Source organism: Anopheles coluzzii, chromosome 3, assembly GCF_943734685.1.
Source record: "Anopheles coluzzii chromosome 3, AcolN3, whole genome shotgun sequence".
In the NCBI taxonomy this organism is placed as follows: domain Eukaryota; kingdom Metazoa; phylum Arthropoda; class Insecta; order Diptera; family Culicidae; genus Anopheles; species Anopheles coluzzii.
Genome location: NC_064671.1, coordinates 54,721,558 through 54,742,775, shown reverse-complemented (window position 1 = coordinate 54,742,775; position 21,218 = coordinate 54,721,558). Strand labels below are relative to the sequence as shown.

At 37.8% G+C, this 21,218-nt stretch overlaps 3 protein-coding genes across 4 annotated transcripts; 2 read left to right on the top strand and 1 right to left on the bottom strand.

The window, feature by feature from the left end:
- Positions 1 to 63: 63 nt before the first annotated feature.
- On the top strand, positions 64 to 3,987 carry LOC120955153 (SET domain-containing protein SmydA-8-like). Its single transcript, XM_040375707.2, has 7 exons — positions 64 to 1,932; positions 1,999 to 2,130; positions 2,209 to 2,764; positions 2,842 to 2,993; positions 3,089 to 3,183; positions 3,253 to 3,575; positions 3,657 to 3,987. The coding sequence occupies exons 1-7, from the start codon at positions 1,877 to 1,879 to the stop codon at positions 3,876 to 3,878; spliced, it is 1,536 nt and encodes a 511-aa protein (XP_040231641.2). The 5' UTR covers positions 64 to 1,876; the 3' UTR covers positions 3,879 to 3,987.
- On the bottom strand, positions 3,895 to 20,463 carry LOC120955155 (uncharacterized). Its single transcript, XM_040375710.2, has 4 exons — positions 17,679 to 20,463; positions 6,528 to 7,324; positions 6,208 to 6,454; positions 3,895 to 4,107 (listed from the first exon to the last, which is right to left on the bottom strand). The coding sequence occupies exons 2-4, from the start codon at positions 7,304 to 7,306 to the stop codon at positions 3,895 to 3,897; spliced, it is 1,239 nt and encodes a 412-aa protein (XP_040231644.2). The 5' UTR covers positions 7,307 to 7,324; positions 17,679 to 20,463.
- On the top strand, positions 13,753 to 17,594 carry LOC120955154 (BTB/POZ domain-containing protein 9). Of its 2 annotated transcripts, none has more exons than XM_040375709.2 (3): positions 13,753 to 14,330; positions 14,717 to 14,846; positions 16,215 to 17,594. In XM_040375709.2, exons 2-3 carry the CDS (start codon positions 14,835 to 14,837, stop codon positions 17,469 to 17,471), a joined length of 1,269 nt encoding a protein of 422 aa, XP_040231643.1. In that variant the 5' UTR covers positions 13,753 to 14,330; positions 14,717 to 14,834; the 3' UTR covers positions 17,472 to 17,594. The 2 variants fall into 2 exon arrangements, with proteins under 2 accessions (XP_040231643.1, XP_040231642.1); XM_040375708.2 differs by having other exon boundaries at positions 13,753 to 14,637.
- Positions 20,464 to 21,218: the final 755 nt, after the last annotated feature.

Here is a 21,218-nt window from a genome sequence, read left to right as displayed (position 1 = left end):
CTTATACCACACATTTTTGTTAAGAACATCTCATGACAAAATATGTACCAGAGTAAACATAACCGGTGATTAGTTAAAGTTGTTGTATCGGATGCTAGTTTTGTAAGAAAATGACATCATTTGAGGAAACAATGTTTAGCACGTCAAATATTATGTTTACTGAATAATTAAAGTAAAACTGGAAACATTAGCAACTGCAAACAATATGCATAATTGAAAAACCCGAGATAATTTATGTTTTTTTTTAAAGGAAAAATCCAATAGTATGGAAAAAGTCCTAATAAACACAGCTATTGTTATATTTCACTTAAAAGTACGTATGCCATATCTCCAAACAAAAAAACATTGCCGGTTGGTGTACTATTGTGACATGATCAGAAATTTGGAATTGGAAGACATATTATGAAAACTACGAAACGCGACGAATCCATTTGCCGTATGAATCATTATTATTCATTTATTGAACCGAAATTTAACAATCACGAAGATTTGAAGCTATTTGATTGAAATTAGACCACAACCATAGACGCATACCGAAGGTTGCCAAGAGTGTCCTGCCAAATGATGTCTCTTAAATTTTAAAACTAATACGTAGAGAAAACTAATGTGCATGTTTAATGTTAAAAAAATAGGAAAAACCAAACGCTAAATTCTATGACATTAGCGAGTGTAAACAGGGTTGTAATTTTAAAGTTTGTTCTTTTTTTCCTTGCATTGTAGTTACTTTCTTCTTGCTTTGTTATGCAAGTTCCGAAAGGAGAGCACTCTCAATATAACTGTAATCTATGTTTATTCATGTCTAAATAACATACAAAACATAAACCCTGGATTTAAACAATAGGTTTTGGGCATCTGCTCTGGCGGAAGTTAACAAACAAAAATACAGCAACAATAGAAAATAACCATGTAAGCGCATAATGAACATAAACAAACGAAACAAACAAAAAAGTATGAGACCCAAAATTCCACAATTACACAACATTTTATTAAATAATTACGTAAGCCGGATTACTTCAACCGATTAAGAAATTCGTGTTCCTTGAAGATAAACGTTTTAAAAACTAAATTTTACAACAAACGGTTAAACGATTTTAACATACTGCAAGTACCAAGCGCGACAGGATAAAACAAGGCGTATTCTGCTTTAATTTTATTGTTACAAAAAATCGATTGAAGCTTAACTTGCGCAACCATAAAAAGACAAATGAGAAATTCTGAGCAAATTAGCACGCAAACAGAGAGAATGAATAGAATAAAAAAAAATTAATATATTTGAAAACCTATGCTACTTTTGTTGATGATTTGAGTATCTGGGTAGATCTTTGCGGAACTGTCATTGTAATTTCCGTTTATTTCCGTTGATTTGTCTTTAATTTGCTATTGTTACCTGCCGGTAGCCGATTTTTGGCCTTCCACCACTGGTTATTAACACTTAAGTATAATTCTTGTGACTTTCTGGTACAATGGTCAGTTTTGCATTGTAGTTGTTTTCGGCATCTCAATGCATTTTATTGATTTACTTGTAAAATTATTCGATCAGTTTGTTTAATTTAAATACAGGTAATTTTAAGATCGTCACATTGAGACCGTTAAGACAAATGCGGTTGCTATCTTGTCATAGCATGTTTGTGCCTTCTGTCAGCTATAAATACCTGCTGGGTTGTAGAACATACAATATGCGCAGTCGCAGCACGTGTGAATCGCGATCACGGCCTACTGTTGCGTTTTCTTATTACGCCTGAAGCGTAGAGCAATAGTAACAGCAACGAAACATATGAACGAAACATTTTTTACCGCAGCGTGTAGCAAAAAAACCGCATTACATACCTTTGTTTTTTTTGGGTGAAAATACGTATTTCTTGTTTCACGGGCAAGCATGGCGAACAATTTTGAGGACATATGCGAAATACGAAAAAGTGATCAGTTAGGCAGGCAAGTAAATGCTTTTTTTCTCACACATGTAAATGTTTATGTTCTAGGGTAGATTTTCGTTCGTAGGTTTCTGGTCGCCAATCGGGATATCAAACCAGGTGAGCTTATATTGGCCGAAGATCCAATCGTTGTAGGACCCTACTGGGATGCTGATATTAGCTGCCTGGGATGCCTTGGGCCTGCGTCGAGAACATGCAGGTAAGCATACTACACAGTGTGTGTAGAGAGAAAAGCTAATATTAAATCCACACGTCTTATTGTTCTTGTATATGCTAGAGTGTGTTTAAAGGGGCCGCTATGCCGCGACTGTTCGCGACACGATCCAGTGGAGTGCAGTTTTTATGAACAAGCCTCAAAATTGAACAAAAATTTTCTCTTCGATCACTTCAATATCATTACTCCACTTCGCTGTCTCCTGCTGTATCGTAGTGATCGAGACAAGTATAACGAGATGATGGCCATGGAATCGCATTTCGAAAGTCGCAGGGATACAGAAATTTGGCACATCCACAATCAGTACGTGGTTGAGCCGATGTTGAATGAAAAGGATTTCCAACAGATCGACGATCTCACAGTTACGGGAGAGCTACTGCAGCGTATATGTGGCATTTTGGATGTAAATACGTTCGAGATACGCGGAAATATGGACAGCCAGGGAGTGCAGATGAATAATTTAGCTCGAGGGCTGTATCCGAAAACATCACTCATGACACACAATTGCCAAACGAACACATTGATTGCCGTTGACGGAATGTCTAAGCTGCGATTATATTCGTCCATCGGCATCAAAGCAGGAGAATTGTTATATTATAACTACACTCGGGTATTATTTGTAAGTTGGATCGGATAATGGGCATCGGCAACAGAAACTAAAGCATCCCTTTTTCTTTTGTTTTCCATGTTTTGTAGAGCACATTTGAAAGACAAACGCATCTTAGAAAAGGAAAATACTTTATATGTAATTGTGCACGCTGCAGCGATCCAACCGAATTGGGCACCCATTTAAGCTCACTAAAATGTACGGCCTGTGACGATGGGTTATGTGTTTTCCATACAGAAACGTAAGTTAATTGTGAATATCCTGCGTAGTTGCTTACTTTCAATGGTTTTCTATGCTTTTATTGCTATACCATCCTATCGTACGCTATCCAACCAGACCAAAATGGGAATGTCTTACGTGTGGCCATCAACTGCCTAGGGAGTATGTCAATCAGATCATGTGCGAGGCCAGAGACGATATTTCCAGCTGTGGTATGAGCTACAGAAGATATTGACCTATTTGCGAATTACAATATAATAATATATTTTCTATACTTTCAGCTCTTGATAGTCGTAACCTGGAGAAAGTAATAGGAAAACATTCAAAAACGCTCAATCCACACCATTCTCTTGTACTAGAAGCAAAGCAAAGCCTTGCTGGTGAGCTACGGAACATGTGCATGTCTTATGATATACACAACGTACCTCGTCAAGCCTTGAAACGCAAGCTAGAACTATGCGAAGAGATGCTGCAAATATTACGCGTACTGGATCCGGGTGTATCAAGATTAACGGGGATTGCTTTGTATGAATATCATGCAGCATTAGTTGATTTATCACGCCGCAACCACGACATAGGAGAGATCAAAACTCCTGAACTGCTGGTATGATCGGGTGTTCGGGTTTTTATTGTAATGTTTCAATATTCTCTTCTAAATATGTATACATTGCTTATTTTACTGCAGGAACGCCTGAAACTGTCAGAAGCTGCTTTAAAGGAAGCTATAGGTATGTTAGTATTTGAGCATCGTACGACGCCAGAAGGTCAACTAACAAAAAAGGCCATGTGTGAGCTAAAAGAACTTCGCGAATATATACAAAAAGTACAAGCTATGGAAGAAGACGAACGTACAGATCGGCAAGTTAGAGGAAAATGTAACATTAATGTAGGAAAGTGTAAAAAATAACAGCACAGTGTAGCGGCTACGATTGAATTATTGTTTGATCTATGATGTGAAGCATATCTTTCAAAATGTGCGATCTGTTTTGGCAATCCGGTGGTTGACAGTAAACACACTCTGACAGAAGATTTTGTAGCATCTTTGAAGCTTCACCAAGCACTGGGAATGCTTCAGCATCACGATCGTAATGAAGCAATCCTTTAGCATAGTGTCCATTTAAATTTTCTAGCAGTAACTGAAATAAAAAATGATGCATAAAAAATAGATTATTCGTACAACATTTAACAGTAACGTGACAATGCGGAGACACCTGCAGTTTTACCTTAGCAGTCAGTAAACTTAGAAACCTATACTGGGGTTTCCGAGTCATTTTCCAAAGTAAACAGCATTATTCATCGCTTGCGAGATGTTATATTGACTCAAAACGCTACGTTTAATGGTGTTTACATTGGAAAGTGACGAGACAAATCTTAGAAGTCCAGTGGTATACTCTAGTAGAGGTTTGACATACGATTCATTTCACTCGGAGACGGATGCAAGACAATATGAATCAGTGAGTGCAACGGGTGCGCTTAGTCGGACTCATTGTTGCTTACGCAGCATTGGGTATGCGCAATATGTTGGTGCGAGTCAGAGTCTTCCGTAAGCGTACCGGAGTCGTTCGGGTCGACCGGTAAAGTGCTAGTAGGTTCAGTAGGTGTTCAAGAATGCAAACGCGATTCCGACTCGTTGGTGCAGCCGAGCCTTTCGGGTCGAGTCAGTCCAAAGTAGATTCAAGGGCCAACCCCAATGCACTGCACCAACGGGTCAGAATCGCCTATGCTTTCTTGCTTTCATCTGCTGCTCTTTCGGATCGAACCGAAATCACTGCACCACCCACGGGTCGGAATCGAATTCCGGTTGTCTTGTACCGGACACAGGGTCGGATCGTGAAATGAATCGTATGTTTTACCACCAGTACACTCAGTGTCACTCAACCGATAGCCCAGTCTGACAAAACCTTTCAACGTGAGTGTTTTAATTACAGTAATAAAAAAGCTATTTTTCGAATCAAAGCTATTTTGCGAAAAAACAAACTTTCTAGGGATTAAAGCCTCTTTTACCTGCGGTAATCACTTGGGAAAGAATATTCATAAAACAAATATATAATGTAAGTACTGTGTTGGAAAAAAATAACATATTTTAATTATGATTTTTTAATCTTTTTATCGAGCGGAATCTTTTTTTTTCATTGCATAATAGATTCGTCTTCTTTGGTATGGTAAACCCACGGCGGAGAACATCAAAGAGAAAAATGAAGGATGATTAAACAAAATTGAAACAGATGAAAAATGTAATAGAAAATAGAATATAATTACATGAACATAAAAATTAGCAAACATGAGAAGTATCTAAGGCGTCATCCATCAATTATGTAACGCTAATAGGGGGGGGGGGAGAGATGTCGTCAAACGTTACGATTTGTTACACGGAGGAGAGGAGGAGTTTAACTTTTGTTACGCAAAGCAAAATAAAATTTATGATTTTTTTTTTTTCAAAAACAAATGAGTTAAAATGAGAATTCTTCTTGGTGACTTCATAGCGGAAAAACTTAACACAAGATCGTTGCACGATCACGAACGTTGCATTCCGTTACTGCGACGACCACACTTTGTTTTCGCCAATGATCGTCGTAATTTTATAAATACATCGAAAATGCAGCCGAAACTCTTGCTAACATTACCGATTTTGTTCGTAATTTGTAGAACATGCGTAACTTATTAAACATCACTTGTTATGTGAAATAGAATAATCAATTTGATGATGATACAATATTTAATGGTGATGCAAGTACATTGCAAACCGTGATGTTGAGCGTACGATTATCAGAATCTTTTTGAATTTGATTGCTGCATGGGACAACTTTCCGTTACATAAAATATAATGTTATTTTTTGTTTGGTTAATTTAAAAGATTGTGATTATCCCAGAATAAAGTAAAAAAACTCATTAAAAAACAGATTTTGTTGAATAAATTAAGCTATATCAGGGGGGTCTATCTACGCAATTTACGTAGATTACGTTACGTAATTTGGGGGAGAGGGGGCCAAATTACAGTTTGTTACACTAGAGGGAGAGGGGGTCCAAATTTTACAATTTTTGCGTTACGTAATTGATGGATAACGCCTAATTGAACCGGCTGCACGTGCGTTAATTCCAATTAAATAAAGAAGGGATTGTTTTATAAAAATATAAGATACATATTTATCACTCAATTTGTTCTGACTTTTTATTTATCTTTCACTAATATAATAAGCGAAAATGTAGCTGGCAGTAAAAGGGTCTTTTACACTTACCTGACATGTGGCAAACAAATTCAAATCACTATTTTGATAGCGGCAAACATCTTCCTGGACGTAAGCAAAGCATCCGTTGCATTCGATTTTACTGTGCACGTGATGCGTATTTTTTGTAAGAAATACTTCCGCCCAGCTATCCAGTAAAATGACATTATCTAAATCGACGATGGATACGTACACTTGCTTGTTATCGTTTTTAAGATTTACTACCACGTTATCTGGATTTATATCTGTTAAAAAAACACTGGTACCAAACATACATTAATTTCCTGCCGTACATTCCAATTCGTTTGAGTTTGGCTAATGATTGCACTTACCGAAATCCGTGTATTCCTTCCGTGAACTTAAATGCTGCCCTGATGAGCTCAGCAGCAATGCGCATACGAGTCACGAACGGGAAATCGTAATAATGTTCCAACGTTTTTCCTTCATAGGTTTCAATAATGGAGAAGCCAAATGTGTGCAAAAGTTTTGGAACATATAACGGCGGCTCATCGTGATAATTAACAGTTAACAGTTTGATGAGCAGCGGCTCTACATTTGTGCGTACAGCAAGCAAATTCCACAGCTCATTATCAGTCGAGTCGAATAAGCTTAGAAAACGTTGCAAACTTTGCCGATTGTTTGTGGCTGGACAAAAGATGCATCCTTCAACCCTTGCACTATCAAGGATTGATGTCGTAATAAATTCTTTTGCTCGATCTACACTTCCATCGTGCTGTGCCCAACGGCAGTTTTGTTTTGTCAGCGAATAAGCGTCACAGTATTCTTGTAACAATTTTTCGATAGTGTTATCACGGTTTAAATGTTTCATCACTGCTAATTTATTTTCCTGAACAATTGTACCAATTCTAGTAGTGTGTGAATTGAAAATGTTATTGATAATGTTGAATACATTATCATCCTGCAGTGTAAATAAATCATCAAATTTATTACACTCCAAGCCACTTGAGACGCATTCCGGACAAAGTATGTTACGGTCGTAGTCACATACATTTTCCAATGGTCTTTTTGAGGTACTTTTTTCATTTGGTAAATATTGCAAAACGACTGCTATGAAAAGAGTTACGAAATAAGGAAGGCGGGAAGATTGCATATTTTAGTGTGGAAAAACCTACAAAATGAAATAAAAAATGGAATATTAGTATTAAGTTGGTATCTTAAATGTCTTATCTCTAGAGGAAGGTAGGTAAAGACGGACACTGCGGGTAAGATGGACACTTCTTATAAATGCATGAAAAAGGTAATTTTCGAATAATTCAACAATTCAAACTGCAAGCAAAACAACACATTTGAGAACATTTTTTTTCATAATATATAGAAAATTGGTTATATAAATAAATTTTCAATCGTGCTCATCCTTGTGGATCTAATTTGAATACTGCCAATCTTAAGCTATGTAACTTGGATTGTTTATATTTTCGGAAATTTTATTACATGGATGAGATGTCGTGATTATTTAGCAAAAAACCGGCGAAATAAGAGAGAATGAAACAAAAAATAATCTCGCTTGCTGGTGGTTTAAACATCCTGACACTAAAGCGGGAAAGACGGACACTATGTCGTAGGGAATGAAGGACACCAATTTTTTTTATTTTGCAGAACTCATTAAACATCTTAAATACGGGTATTTCGAAGATATAAACCATCCAGCAACTAGAGAAAATATTGAAATAAGCGAGAAATGAAACACTGATCAAAATAGTAGCCATTCGTTATTATATTACTCGCTCGACGCTGGCGAGGATCTTCACGAAACCTGATATCTATAGTCACTAATTGGACAATTTTAATAAACAAAAGGTGAAAGCATTTATATCAAATCGTTCAGGAATAGATGAGAGATTCTATGGTATTACAAGTATCAAAAAGTTCAATCTTAAATGGAAAAAATGGCTTCACCTACTAACATGTCCCTCAAACATGCTTTTGTCATGGACTTTCCGCGGAATAATTTCCTAAAGGAAAGTTTTAGACTGTTGTTCTGTAAGCTGGTGCAACGTCAGCTGTTAGTGCCCGATATTTCAATAATGCTTTAGATTCTGCATTCTTCGAGGTGTTAGAAGCGGCGCTTACAATTCCTAATTTAACGACTGAATGAACCGTCGTTGCAACTGGCCCAGAATTGGTTTATGTACGTACCTGGACGTAGAAATCAATGAAATATATTAAAATACTATACACCTCTTCAATTTCTAACGTTTTCTAAAGGTGTCCATGTTACCCTTCATGGTATCTATCTTTCCCATATCAGGTGTCCGTCTTACCCGAACATTTTAAAATTGCACGAGAATAACCATGTATTTATTTCATGAAAAAACATAAAAATAGATAAAAACTTAAAAGATTTAGTACATTTTCTGATAAAACATAAGTTTAAGATAATGTATGCACATTTTCATGGTCGTTACATTAATATAGTCCTAGATTTAGGACCGGTCTGGTGGTACAGTCGCCAACTCGTACGACTTGACAAAAATGGGTTCAAGCCCCGAATAGACCGTGCTTCCATACGTAGGACTGACTAACCTAATATGGTAACAATAAGTCAACGAAAGCCAAGCTCACTTCACCAGGGGGACAGTCAGGCCTTGACCGACAACGGTAGTTGTGCCAAAGAAGAAGAAACCAACCAGCAGCGATAGGTCGATCCGCGATAGCTGAGAACTTAGCAAGCCCAAAATGCCTCTCCACGCTTCCGTATCCACCAGCTGACAAAAGAACAAGGCAACTGTTAGGCACCCTCAAGCACCTCCAAGATCGGTGCACCTTCTTCCAGTATTCCGGATGTCGACCGGAATTAGTAGCTGAGACAGTCACCTCTCATGAACAGCTTTCCTACTACGTCACAGTACTCCTTCGTCGTACTTAGGTTAACCAGAATATGACGGTAATGGCACGTCCACAAGCTCCTATAGTCCTCCTACAGTATAGTACGAAGTGCTGAATACAGCTAAGATGTAGCACCCAGCGATCTTTGAACATCTTGCCACATTACGCTACTGGGTAGAAGATAGGCGTAAACAAAGTAAAGACACAAGCCATGACATTCTGGCATCGACTGAGGAGTCACAAGCTCCTTTACCAACGACACTAAATGATGACTATGAATGATCACGCTGATGAGCCTATACGCTCTGTTGAAGCAAAATTCAGTACTAAGTAAGAGGAATAAAGTAGCAGCATTTAAGCAGATTATCATACCAGCGCATCCAGGAGATCACCGCAGTAGCGGGAAACAATTCAATCAATCTAGCGGTACTCATCGTTATGGCATACGATTCACAGAAGACGGCATGCAATTCAAAGCGAAGCACGATTAACAACCAGGTTTAATACTAGGATTAATTCTAATCCAATTCCTCTCAAACCCGATCCGTTTCAAAAAATCTGAGCCATTTTATCGACATTGCTGATGTTTGATCGTAGTTTGAGGGATATATAAGAAATGAAACCCAAATTCCTAGTAACAGTGCTAAATTTGTTCGCAATGTGATGTATACATAATAAATGCTTCCATAATTCCTTTCAATGCACAAACAGTAACATTTTTATTAGTCTTCAGTACAAGAAATCTTCCAAAGCCGCAATTTCTGGGTCTTAACGTCTTAACGTCTTAACTCTCTACAACTCTCTCTCTCTATCTCTCTCTATCTCTATCTCTCTCTCTCTCTCTCTTTCTCTCTCTCTCTCTCTCTCCCTCTCTCTCTCTCTCTCTCTCTCTCTCTCTCTCTCGCGAATTGTCAGTTCCACGACAGCATCGAGCATCGGTTACACTGCACTGTTTCTGTACACAACACTATCGATGGTGAAGTTGGTGGTGGGAGGAAAAATATAACAGGCTAGCATTATGTTCCTTAACTATGTATGTAACAACAGCAGTTATTTAGATTCTGCTAAAATATCGTTGTTGAGGTTTTTATGCCGCTTTTGTTTGATCGGATCAGTTTTGAGCCGTTGTTCACAAAATTGATAAGGTTCTCATGGCAATTTCAAAATAATTTTTTGAAAATCTTTATACATACTTCGGTTCGCATTTTCAAAACAATTATTACAGGCGAAAATGTATTTTTGTTAATTTTTTTTATATTGTTTTGTTTTGATAATTACTCTTATAAAACTTATAAAACCTTAAAATAAGCAATAAAAACACTTTTTGAAATCGTTCAAAACTGTATTTCTTTTAAACCTTTCTAGAACATGTTATTTATATTTTTGAAGGATTTTTAAATGCGTTAGTTAGCACATAAAACCTGTTTTTCAAAGTGTCTTTATAGTTATGGTACGACCATAACATTTTTCGTCATAAGTCGTGTAAAAATGTGTTTAAAATTTTTTAAAAATTATACGAAGATGTGAAATAGTATTCTGCACAACTCGTACAACTGTTTTTATCTGTCTCCTATGGATTTTCCGGAAATCGCGAAAAACGACTGTCCATATAGTTGTGATAGGCGCTGTATTGTATCATATTTTCAATTCTCAATGCAGTCAAAGTTATTGAAGTGCTCATATGAAACAATATAACTTACCGTACGAAATGTATGGGATACCCGGGTATGCCGGTCGTAGAGATAAAGATGTAAATTTGGTCATTCAGACAACGGTTATACCGCTGCCAGACACACCAAAAAACCATCGTAACGAAAAAATCAACAGATGAAATGTAAAAGGCCCTTTAGACGGTAGCAACGCAATCAGCAATGCAATCAGCAACGCCGAATTGCAGCCCCTGAATGTATGTAATTTTGATAACGCTTCTCCGATCTGTGTCCAATCGATAGCAATGTAACTGATCAGAACGCATTGATAATTTAACAATTAAAGTAGTTTTTTTTCGTTAATGTACAGGATCCACATTACTTGCCAAATTGACGCGTTTAAACACTCATACGCGTTGAAATGTACACCAATTTCATTGAAAATATTGTAATGTTGCATTGGTCTCCCGTTCTAGATGGGCAACCAATTTGAAGCAATGCAATCAATGTAGAACACAATGCGTTGTGGATTGCATACACACAGGCTAAAAACTGTTCTAAACGGTTACATTGCTGATTGCGTTGCTACTATGTTAGTATCCTTAACGCATTGTAACGCTACGATTTTGGTCCACGCGTCGGCGGGCAAAATCCTAACGAAATTGCTGCAATGCCAAACATCAATTTAACACAAATCAAGCTTAACTATTCATGCTATTCTCTACCAAATTGAGAACAACAAAACTCACTTTTTGTTTGTTTACAATAACAAGCATTACTTTTCGGTTGTCCAACTGTTTCGTTACGGTGGGTTTTCGGTGTGTCTGACAGCACCTTAAGGGAGACTAGGTTGAAAATTTGCAATTTTAGTGTTACGTAATCGATGGATGAAGCCTTAGTAATACAGGGTCTGACAACGGTTGATAAGCAAAAGAAGAACAAATTTATAATGTGTGAAAAATTTGTTAGCAAAATACTATTATCAATATATCTTCTAACCAACCTCTAAAAATCAAAACTGTTGCGGTCCATGTCTATTTGTACCACAGATTACAGGTTGGGCACCTCTGCCTTACAGGTTGGTTAAAAATCGCGTATTCCTTTTGATTGTTACTCTTAATTCCTATAACTCAAACCTGCTCAAAAAATCCTGACGGTATATTTTCCACCTAACCGAAACTCACATTCTCGATACACCGACCACTCCCCTACAATCGATACTCCCACCAGATCAATGGTTCTGGGAGATTAGGCTGGTGGAAGCGCTTATCCAATGCAATTTTATCGGACGCTGCTGTCAAACGTTATTTCAGTTCATATTGCGATTATTTGAATAATTTTAATGCCGCTGCCAGAGACACCGAAAAAACCACCGTAATGAAAAAGTTTGACAACCGAAAAGTAACCTTTATTTTTGTAGACAAACAAAAAGTGAGTTTTATTTTCCTAAATAATTCCTCAATAAGAGTTTTCTTTGATGCGTATAACATGAATACTTGAGTTTGATTTGTTTAATTTCATTTTTTAATTGGATTTTTGCTACTACAAAACCACAATTTCGTGAGGATTTCACTCGCAGATGGGTGGATCGAAATCGGTCGACGGAAAAAAGGAGCGTTACAATGTGTTATATTTCATCTGTCAATTTTTTCGTTACAAAGGTTTTGCGTTGTGTCTGGCAGCGGCCTAAGGGATTAATCACATAATTACATTGACAGATAAAATCGAATGCGACGATCCAACGGAATAAAAAAAGTGATTCCGTCGTACGACGAAATCGCACGCCTGACGTTATCTGTCAAATTTCATATAAATTTCATCTGATAAAATCGCATCGGATAAACGTTGCAACCACCCTTATGCTTTGATGTTTTCATATAAAGTAGAACGTCGATTATCCGGGCAGCTCGGGACCGGACAGTTGCATGGTTAAGCGATTTCCACAGATAATGATCGAAGATATGTCAAACTCATATAAACAATATAAATTGCACTGATTTTACTAACAATTCATTTTGAATTAATCAACAATTCATTAGTAGAATAGTATTCCAATCAATAACTATAGATTTAACAACTGTTCAAGAACAGAAAATGAAACTCTAAAATATCACTAGACACTAGAAAGCTGCACAAATTATATTATAAATAATATAATATTATGAATGTGTTTACTAACTTGACTATCGCTGCTAAAGTTCGCCTCGATTGAACAGCTGTCAGATTTATTCGAACAGTTAAGCCGCCCGCCGGTTAATTCGTCCCGGATAATCGACGTTCTACTGTTGTAAATTATAAGGCCAATAGAAAAACCGCTACAGATTCATAACTTGAATCACACGTGGTATCCCTCTTTATATTCGTTTTGGCTATTTGAATTACATATTCATTTTGTTGTAATAAATGTCCAGTTTCTTGTATTGTTGGCAGAAGCCAACTTTCAAGTCGATATATGCGTTCAATATTGTTTGACGATTATCTAAATAGCTAAAATAGCTATTTTCTATTTTATGAATGTTGCTGTTGAATAATATAAATATAAAAATAAATAACACAAATGTAAGTGTTATAAAGGCTTTGGATCTGGTGAGAACCTCTTTCGTCTCTTTACTGTAGGTAAATGAGTTCGTTTGTGAACCCAGCTCCAAAGTTCTCTTGAAAAAATATTAAATTCTTAATTTAACAAAACAATTATTTTAAACCAACACTTGTACCCAATATGTACTTATTTGTTGCATCCACATGTTGTCTTATTCATCAATTTCGTTAATCGTGCAATAGCTTTCGATAGACGTTGATGTCATGAAAAACGCACATTGTTACTGTTTAATTGTTTACTTTTTTTCTATGCAATGTAACATCCACAAATGCAAACATAGTCGCAGAAACAGCTGATAACAATAGTACTGATTTCACACATACTACGTTACACGTGACGTTTAAACGCGCGCAACCAAAATAAAGATAATTTAAATTGCACCATCAGAAACGATTCGAGCTTAATTTTACATTTGAGTGTTTGTGATGCCTTGATTGTATGGCTTTAGCTGATGCTATTAGTAGCACTGTTAATATTTATACACACATTTACATATTTTCGGTCTGAATCTCTTTGTAGGTCAGCAACGAAAACGTAAACATCAGCCAGATGTAGTAGTGTGGCAAATAGCAACATGATCAAAACAAGAGCTACAGTTCGTATTCAGATTTGATACCATCAACTAGCGAGACAAATAATATTCTCGTAGTTTATTGCTCACCAGCTGGTGATTACGCATTTTGCCACAACTTTGCCACTATTCCAATCCAATATTACAACACCTCTGTTACATATCTTTTACACTGTTATTCTCTTATACGTATGCGTGCGTTCGGTTTTATTAGTGTGCGTAGGCTCGATGCACGGGTATATCGCTTCGTTCTATCAAACCATCGGCAATCCTACCAACACACACAGCGGTTCTAACGCGCGTGCTGTAGAATTATTTCTGTTTAGAGTAGCCCCAACAACCGTGGCAGCAGAGTGCGCCGACGTCGTATTTGCGTCGTCAGCGCGGTACAAGCAGAAAGCAGAAACATAAAATCATTTTCACTGCATCCCCGGCGCTGCAAAGCGTCTGTGCTGGTTTGCTGCCGTGGGTAGGATACAGTTCCGTCGATTATTTGATGTGTGCAAAACAAAAATTGTGTTATTACGTGCTATCCGCTACAGTTTAATCTTTCAACATTGAGTTGAACGAATCCTATGTAACATCTTCGCGAGTCGCATTTTTCTATCGTACACAAAACAAGAATCGAAACGAATCAGACAACCACAATTACCCATCCCAGTTTATCAGCGGTCATTCATTCTTAAACAAAGCTGTGTTTGTGTTTTCCAAGCTATGGCTTGGCTATAATATATAAATCGTAACATAAGTGTGCTACGGTGTGTTAACGAGGCAAGGTTCTTATTGGCGGTGTAACAATCTTACATAATCCAAGTTTGTGAACAACAATTGATTTTTCTCGTTCTGTCTGCGTAGCTGCTGCTTGCATGGCGGTGGAGATTGAAGCGTCGGCCGTAACGAAAAGTTTGTGTTAAGTTGTAAGCAAAGGGTTCTACTGTCTCCATTCATTTAGCATCTTGAACATCGTGACAACATGTGTTCCCAGGTAAGCCTTGCCACACAACGACAACAACAAAACCTATAGAATAAGTTAAGAAAAAACGAAGAACAATCATTTCAAAGCCAAGTATAAACCTAGACGTTTTCCGTTCAGTAAAAAAATTAAAACAACCAGCACAGGCTCCTTGAAGCTGTAAAGCTCCCCCCGTCGAAAAGCGACGCCGGATCAATGAACAAACTAGCGATGATCGCAACGTGCAGAGCATCAGCGTTGGATGGAATGGAGTTCAAGTTCAAGTTGTACAGGTTTTGGTTCCTCTCGCTTCGTCCATGATTGCGTGAATACGTTACACAGCGTGTCTGTGTTTGCTTTTTGCTGTGTATCAAGGCAAGGTTATGGCTACCGCTCGTGGATACAGATATTGAATACATAACTTCCATAACGAGAACGGCTGCATATGGCTGGGTACATGTGCCTTCAACAACAAATGATGATGGGTTTGCGTACAGAAAAAAAAGAACTGTATCACCTTCTGGAAATGGTCGCGTGCACATGGGAGGCACGGCAGTTCGAATACCTGCACACCGACTAAACCTGATCTGCTCTGCAGCAAGAAAAAGAAGTAGATTACGCTTAGGTATCATTGGACATTGACCTGCCAAAGCTATTCTTCGTTGTTTCGCTTATACACGTTCATATGTTCTACGCTTATCCATTATTTGGACGTAGCCAATGGGCGAACCCGTTCCCAGTTTGACAATCATTTTTTTTTGTTTGTTAAAGTTTTTATTCACCTAACGGCAAGCAATAATAAATATATATAAATTATTTTTCCCTGTTAATTTGTATTTATAATGCAAAATACAAAAAATGTCCATAAATTAATAGATTATTCCAGCTAGCTAGTACGTTACTATTGCGAATAGTTATAACAATCTTAACCCATTCAGTAATTAGACCCAGGCCGACCCAACGGGCCTCAATTATCTTCCCTTGCTTACTTTTATGTCGATTAATTCATTAAGGGTATTTGACTCTTCTAAAAATCTTGGGACTGCAAAAGGTTTAATTTGGAATAGAGTTGAAGGCGAGCTCATAATAAAGCAAATATTTACTTGTGCTCAGAGGTTCTTCTACTTGCAACACTGCTCAAGGGTTGACAACAATCAGAAATGGTGTTTAATCTTCGCTGATCCTTTTGTCTACATGAACGCGGGGCACGGATTTTCAACCACTTCAGTTTTACGGTGGGAATGATTAGTTAAAGCCTTGCGATTACTTTATATCAATGCATACTGAATTTATCGTTTCAATTGATGGTTGCCCATGCGGGATGTTATGAGGAGTTGAACATGAACCACAAATGAGTGTTTGTTAGGTAATGATTTTGTTTTTGATATCTCGTTCCTACAGGCTGCATCCGTACAGGGAGTGTTGGAAAATCAACACACTGATTTTGGGCAACGGTTCAACGAGATGCGGAAAAAGAAACACCTAGTCGATTGTTCATTCAGCGTAGATGAAGATGTTTATCATTGCCACAAGCTTATCCTGTCAGCCGCGAGCCCAGTTTTCGAAGCCATGTTCTACGGGGCACTCGCCGAAATGCAGACGGTACAAATAGCGGATATCAATTCCAGAGTTTTTGAGCGCATGCTGGATTACATCTACGTTGGAGCAGTCGATTTTGATGGCATACAAAACATTGAGGAGCTGTTGGAACTGTATTATTGCGCAGAAAAGTACATGATTGATAGCTTGCACGAAAAATGCGTCAATTACTTCGGAAAAAACATCAAACCAAACAACGTGCTGAAAATATTAGACATAGCGTACAGGATGAACTTGGACGATATTATATACTCATGTATGTGTGTGTTGAAACACTTTTTTTCATCGGGAATGAGCTTGAGTAACATCATCCTGGAAAGAAGCCATCATCTATCGAAAAATTGTGTCGATCTGATACTGGAAGATAACTTTGAAGTTAAGGATAATATAATATGTATGATACGTGCCTGGTGTATTACGGAGTGCGAACAAAATCGGTTAGAAATCAACAGTGATAGTATGAAAACAGTTCTGCAAGATATTGAATTACCCGATACATTGAAAGACACGATTGTTGGATGCAGTTTTACCAACTTTACACCTATTGCAGGCGACAATACAGGTTGGATACCTGTACATCGCATCCATTATAAAGCAGTTAGTCCACTGATTATCGGGGATGAGATGGACTTCGAAGCCAATATTAGTACGAACCGATTTATCGTGATAAAATCGTTAAGCCTGAACAGTCGGCTTCTTCCGCAGCTAAAAGTATCGGAAGTGCGACAGGAGACGTACACAGAAAAACTAACTGTTGAAATTTCTTCTAAACATAGCAATGATCGGAAGAAGATCTATCATAAGGAACACCTTATCTGTGATGTTGCATTCAATGATAGCCTGCAACTGAGCTTGACCGAACAAATTGTCTTCTTTCCGGATGTGATATACATTATCCGTATTAAATGGGACCCAGATAGTCTAGGCTACGAATATCCTCGCTCTATCCTTTCTGCGTACGGCAAGTGCAAGCAGCTAATGGTGAATTTTAGTGAAAATATGTATCTGCAAAATTCCGGCAGCATACTCAATGGCATAGTTTGCAACCTTTACAAGTGAATTCTCCGCAAAGTAGCTAATCTCCACTAGATGGTCGCATTTGATACGCTAGTACTGATAATTCAAATCACAAAAATGATTCAAATAAAACTGTAAACCAACGCATTTGGTTTTTGAAGCATATTTACCGATTCCTTTACTTTTATCATTCCGTTGGACCGAAAAAAGCTTTATGTATGCTATGAGATTATATTATATTATGCTTACCATATAATTTGAAGTGAAAGAATTACAACGTTAAGATTGTGTTCAAAACATGCACCGCAGATTTTAGAATTTGTTTGCCTACGACGCTTCCGACCTACGGAACAAAATAAAATGTAAACAAATGAACGTCATTACGATTGGACCAAGGTTTGTATATTCCTGTACAGTGCGTGCAATGTAAATAAGTACAACAGTATGTAAACAAAATATGACAAAAATAGAAAATACCCAAATAAGGCGGCGCTCTGGGACCAATCGAACGAGACAAACAAACACGACTCTGTTCGATAGGTGCTCTGTCAGCTGTTCGATGTCTTATAGACCTGTCATAATGCACTGCAATACGCCTTTCTTTTCGTCTCGAAAATGAAGCATTTTCATAGTTTAAATGAATATCCACCTACAGGGGGAACATTCAACTCATAATTTACTAGTTATTCACATGTATAATAACATAGAAATCATTCAAATTTAATATTGAAAAATGTAAACAAACGTCCATGCCAAAACACATACAGTGCATACACATGGATTATGTACACACTACAGTTTAATACGTTTCAATCCTTTATATTTGATGTTATAATTGATTGTAAAGCTTTAACATAATTATTGATAGCTATTTTAAATATTTTGCACGCAATTTTAAGAAGAAAAAGAGACAAACTACGTAAACAAACTTAAAAATGTCCCGAATTGAATTCTATCTACTGTAGCTGTGAAGCGTTTGACAGCCAAGGTACTCACAGCACAGGTGGGTATCGAACATCACAGACAGAATCAACTGACATGTTCGACTCGACGTTTGTCTTGTTTGTTTGTTTGTGTCTGACAGTGCACCTCCATATGATTATTTGGGTTTGTTCGTGTCGGATGTCGTGTTCGATTGCTGCTAGAGCGCCGCCTAACCAAGATACCGAAAACGCCACCATTTTCCTGTACTAAAAATCCAGTTGCATCAGACAAAGCAAAAGCACTGTCAGTTTGGTGGGTTAAGGCCCGTGTCTGTGCTCCATCGGATGCGATTTTATCGGACGGCCTATCAAATTTTTGTATGGGATATGACCGATAACGCCGGACGACGAAATCGCACGTCCGACGTTATCTGTCATATCCCATCTAAATCTCGTTCTATAAAATCGCATCGGATGAGCGTTGCCACCGCCCTAAACCACACGGCCACAGAAGCGGCCACTTCAATGTTGTTAAAGTAAGTTTTTTGCTCAACATGTATCACCCCAAAATGTGATGAATTATGCAAAGGAAGCGATTAAACGTGCGGGCCTAATTTCGTTTGTTGTAAAACATATTTGTATGTGTTTGTTTACTTGCAAATGGACTCATCCATTTCGCGGGTCAGTGCACAGTTTATAGATCAATAATATTGCCGAAGTTATGCAGTGATGTAAGTGAATGAGTTAAAGTAATCGACGTGTTAAAATCCTGTTAATCATATTGACCCTAGCCTGCCCTTGATCCATCTTTTCCTCGTCAACATGTTTGGAAAAGGTGGGCCAAGTGCGGGCAAGGTCAATACATATGATCGGAACTGACAGCTCCGATTGTTCTAAAATTTGGTGGGTTAACGACTGAATCGACCTTCACTAACCCACTTGGGTTTGAAGTGGCGCCAAATAACCAAGATACCGAAAACGCCACCAATTTCCTGTACTAAAAATCCAGTTGCATCGAACAAAGCCAAAAAACTGTCGGTTTGGTGGGTTAAACCACACATCTACAGAAGTGGTCACTTCAAAGTTTGTTTACGTTAGTTTTTTATGCCGGATAATTCATTTACTCAACATGTATCACCCAAAAATGTGTTTAATTGTGCAAAGGAAGCAATAAAACTTGAATGTTTAAGTTCATTTGTTGTGAAACATATTTGTGTAAGATGTGGATGCGTGTGTTTGTTTACTTGCAAATGGACTCATCCATTTCGCTGGTCAGTGCACAGTTTATAGACTAATAATATTGCGGAAGTTTAAGTGCAGTGATGTAAGTGAATGAATATAATCAATCGAAGAGTTAAAATCCTGTTCTGCATATTTACCTTAGCCAACCCTTGACCAAACTTTTCCTCAAAGCATTTTTGGAAAAGGTGGGTTCAGGGTGGGCAAGATAAATACATCGGATCGGAACTGGCAGCTCCGATTGTTCTAAAATTTGGTGGGTTAACGACTGAATCGACCACCACAAACCCACGTGGGTTTGAAGTGGCTTTACAGTGGGTTAAGGCCGATTTGGTTATTTGGGGCTTTACAGTGGGTTAAGGCCGATTTGGTTATTTGGGTAGAATATAGAAAAAAAGCTCAACAGCTTCACTGGTTTGCTCAATAGATGACGTATTATCACTGACAAACCGACGTGACACTGGCGTTACAAAAGTGTCCCACACGAAAGTACTGTCATTTACCAGTGAGGCGAACACTCCTGTCAAAGTAAGCTCTGTTCACTGCTGCTTCGATGTAAACAACTTTTCTAAATACAAATGGCGAAGGAAGTGTGAGGCAAGATTTTGTGAGAATAATTGGACAAAACACACAGGAAAATCATTTTATAAGTTTTCAAATCAATGCAGAAGATGTGAGAAGTACAAAAAACAATACGCATTGGAATTTGCAAAGAAAAACAAAAAGGGGGTTTAGCAGTTTCTTCTCTGTGCCAGTGTAGTAAGCGAATCATTATAGAGATGGCGCTAGTGTTTAACGTATTTTCATTTGAAATAAGGAGACAACTTTTGAAGCTCATTTTGTTCGAAGTGTCACGTCGGTTTGTCGGTGGTATTATTGTAGAGAATAATAGTAATAATAATAATAATAATAACAATAATAATAAGAATAATAAGAACAATAGTAACAACAACAATAATAATAATAAGAATTTAGAACTTAAATTTAAAATAAAAGAATTATTAGCACTAAAGCGTAGCATAGAAATGGTCGCGAGAGGGAAAGATAAAGAGAGAAATAGCGATAGAACGAGAAGCCTATCGACAATTGAGAGACTCGCAGCTTGCCGAAAAGCGAACGTTAGAGATTGCACGGTGAGATACCACACGGTGAGAAGAGATCAACAGAGAAGCGCGATTTCAAGAGAGGAGCGACTCGGTGAGATCGCATGTGAGAGCGGCAGGATGGAAACGAAACGCGAAAAGACGATCAGTTTTTGGACAGACGTAGTGAAGGAAAGTCACAATAAATAATATTCCAGAAAATTGCAAATAAAGTATTGAAAATGTTTAGAAGCAACGATGACAAGGGCTGTGGTTACGACAATTATAACTCATGATTATATTGCTTTCCTTTTCTTGCAACGTGTTTCGACAAGCTTCATCTTATCATGACCTATAAAGCCTTCTAACTTTCTGAGCAAAAATCTATATGAATGGTCGTGTGATCAGATACGTGGGTACCGACACCAACGACCATTACTCAAATCTCACTTGCTTCAGTGCTGGTGGTTTCTATTGTAGTTTCGTATTTATAAACAATCGTATCACCGTTCTGAAGCGGGGAAAGCGCTCCACTGGTTGGGTAC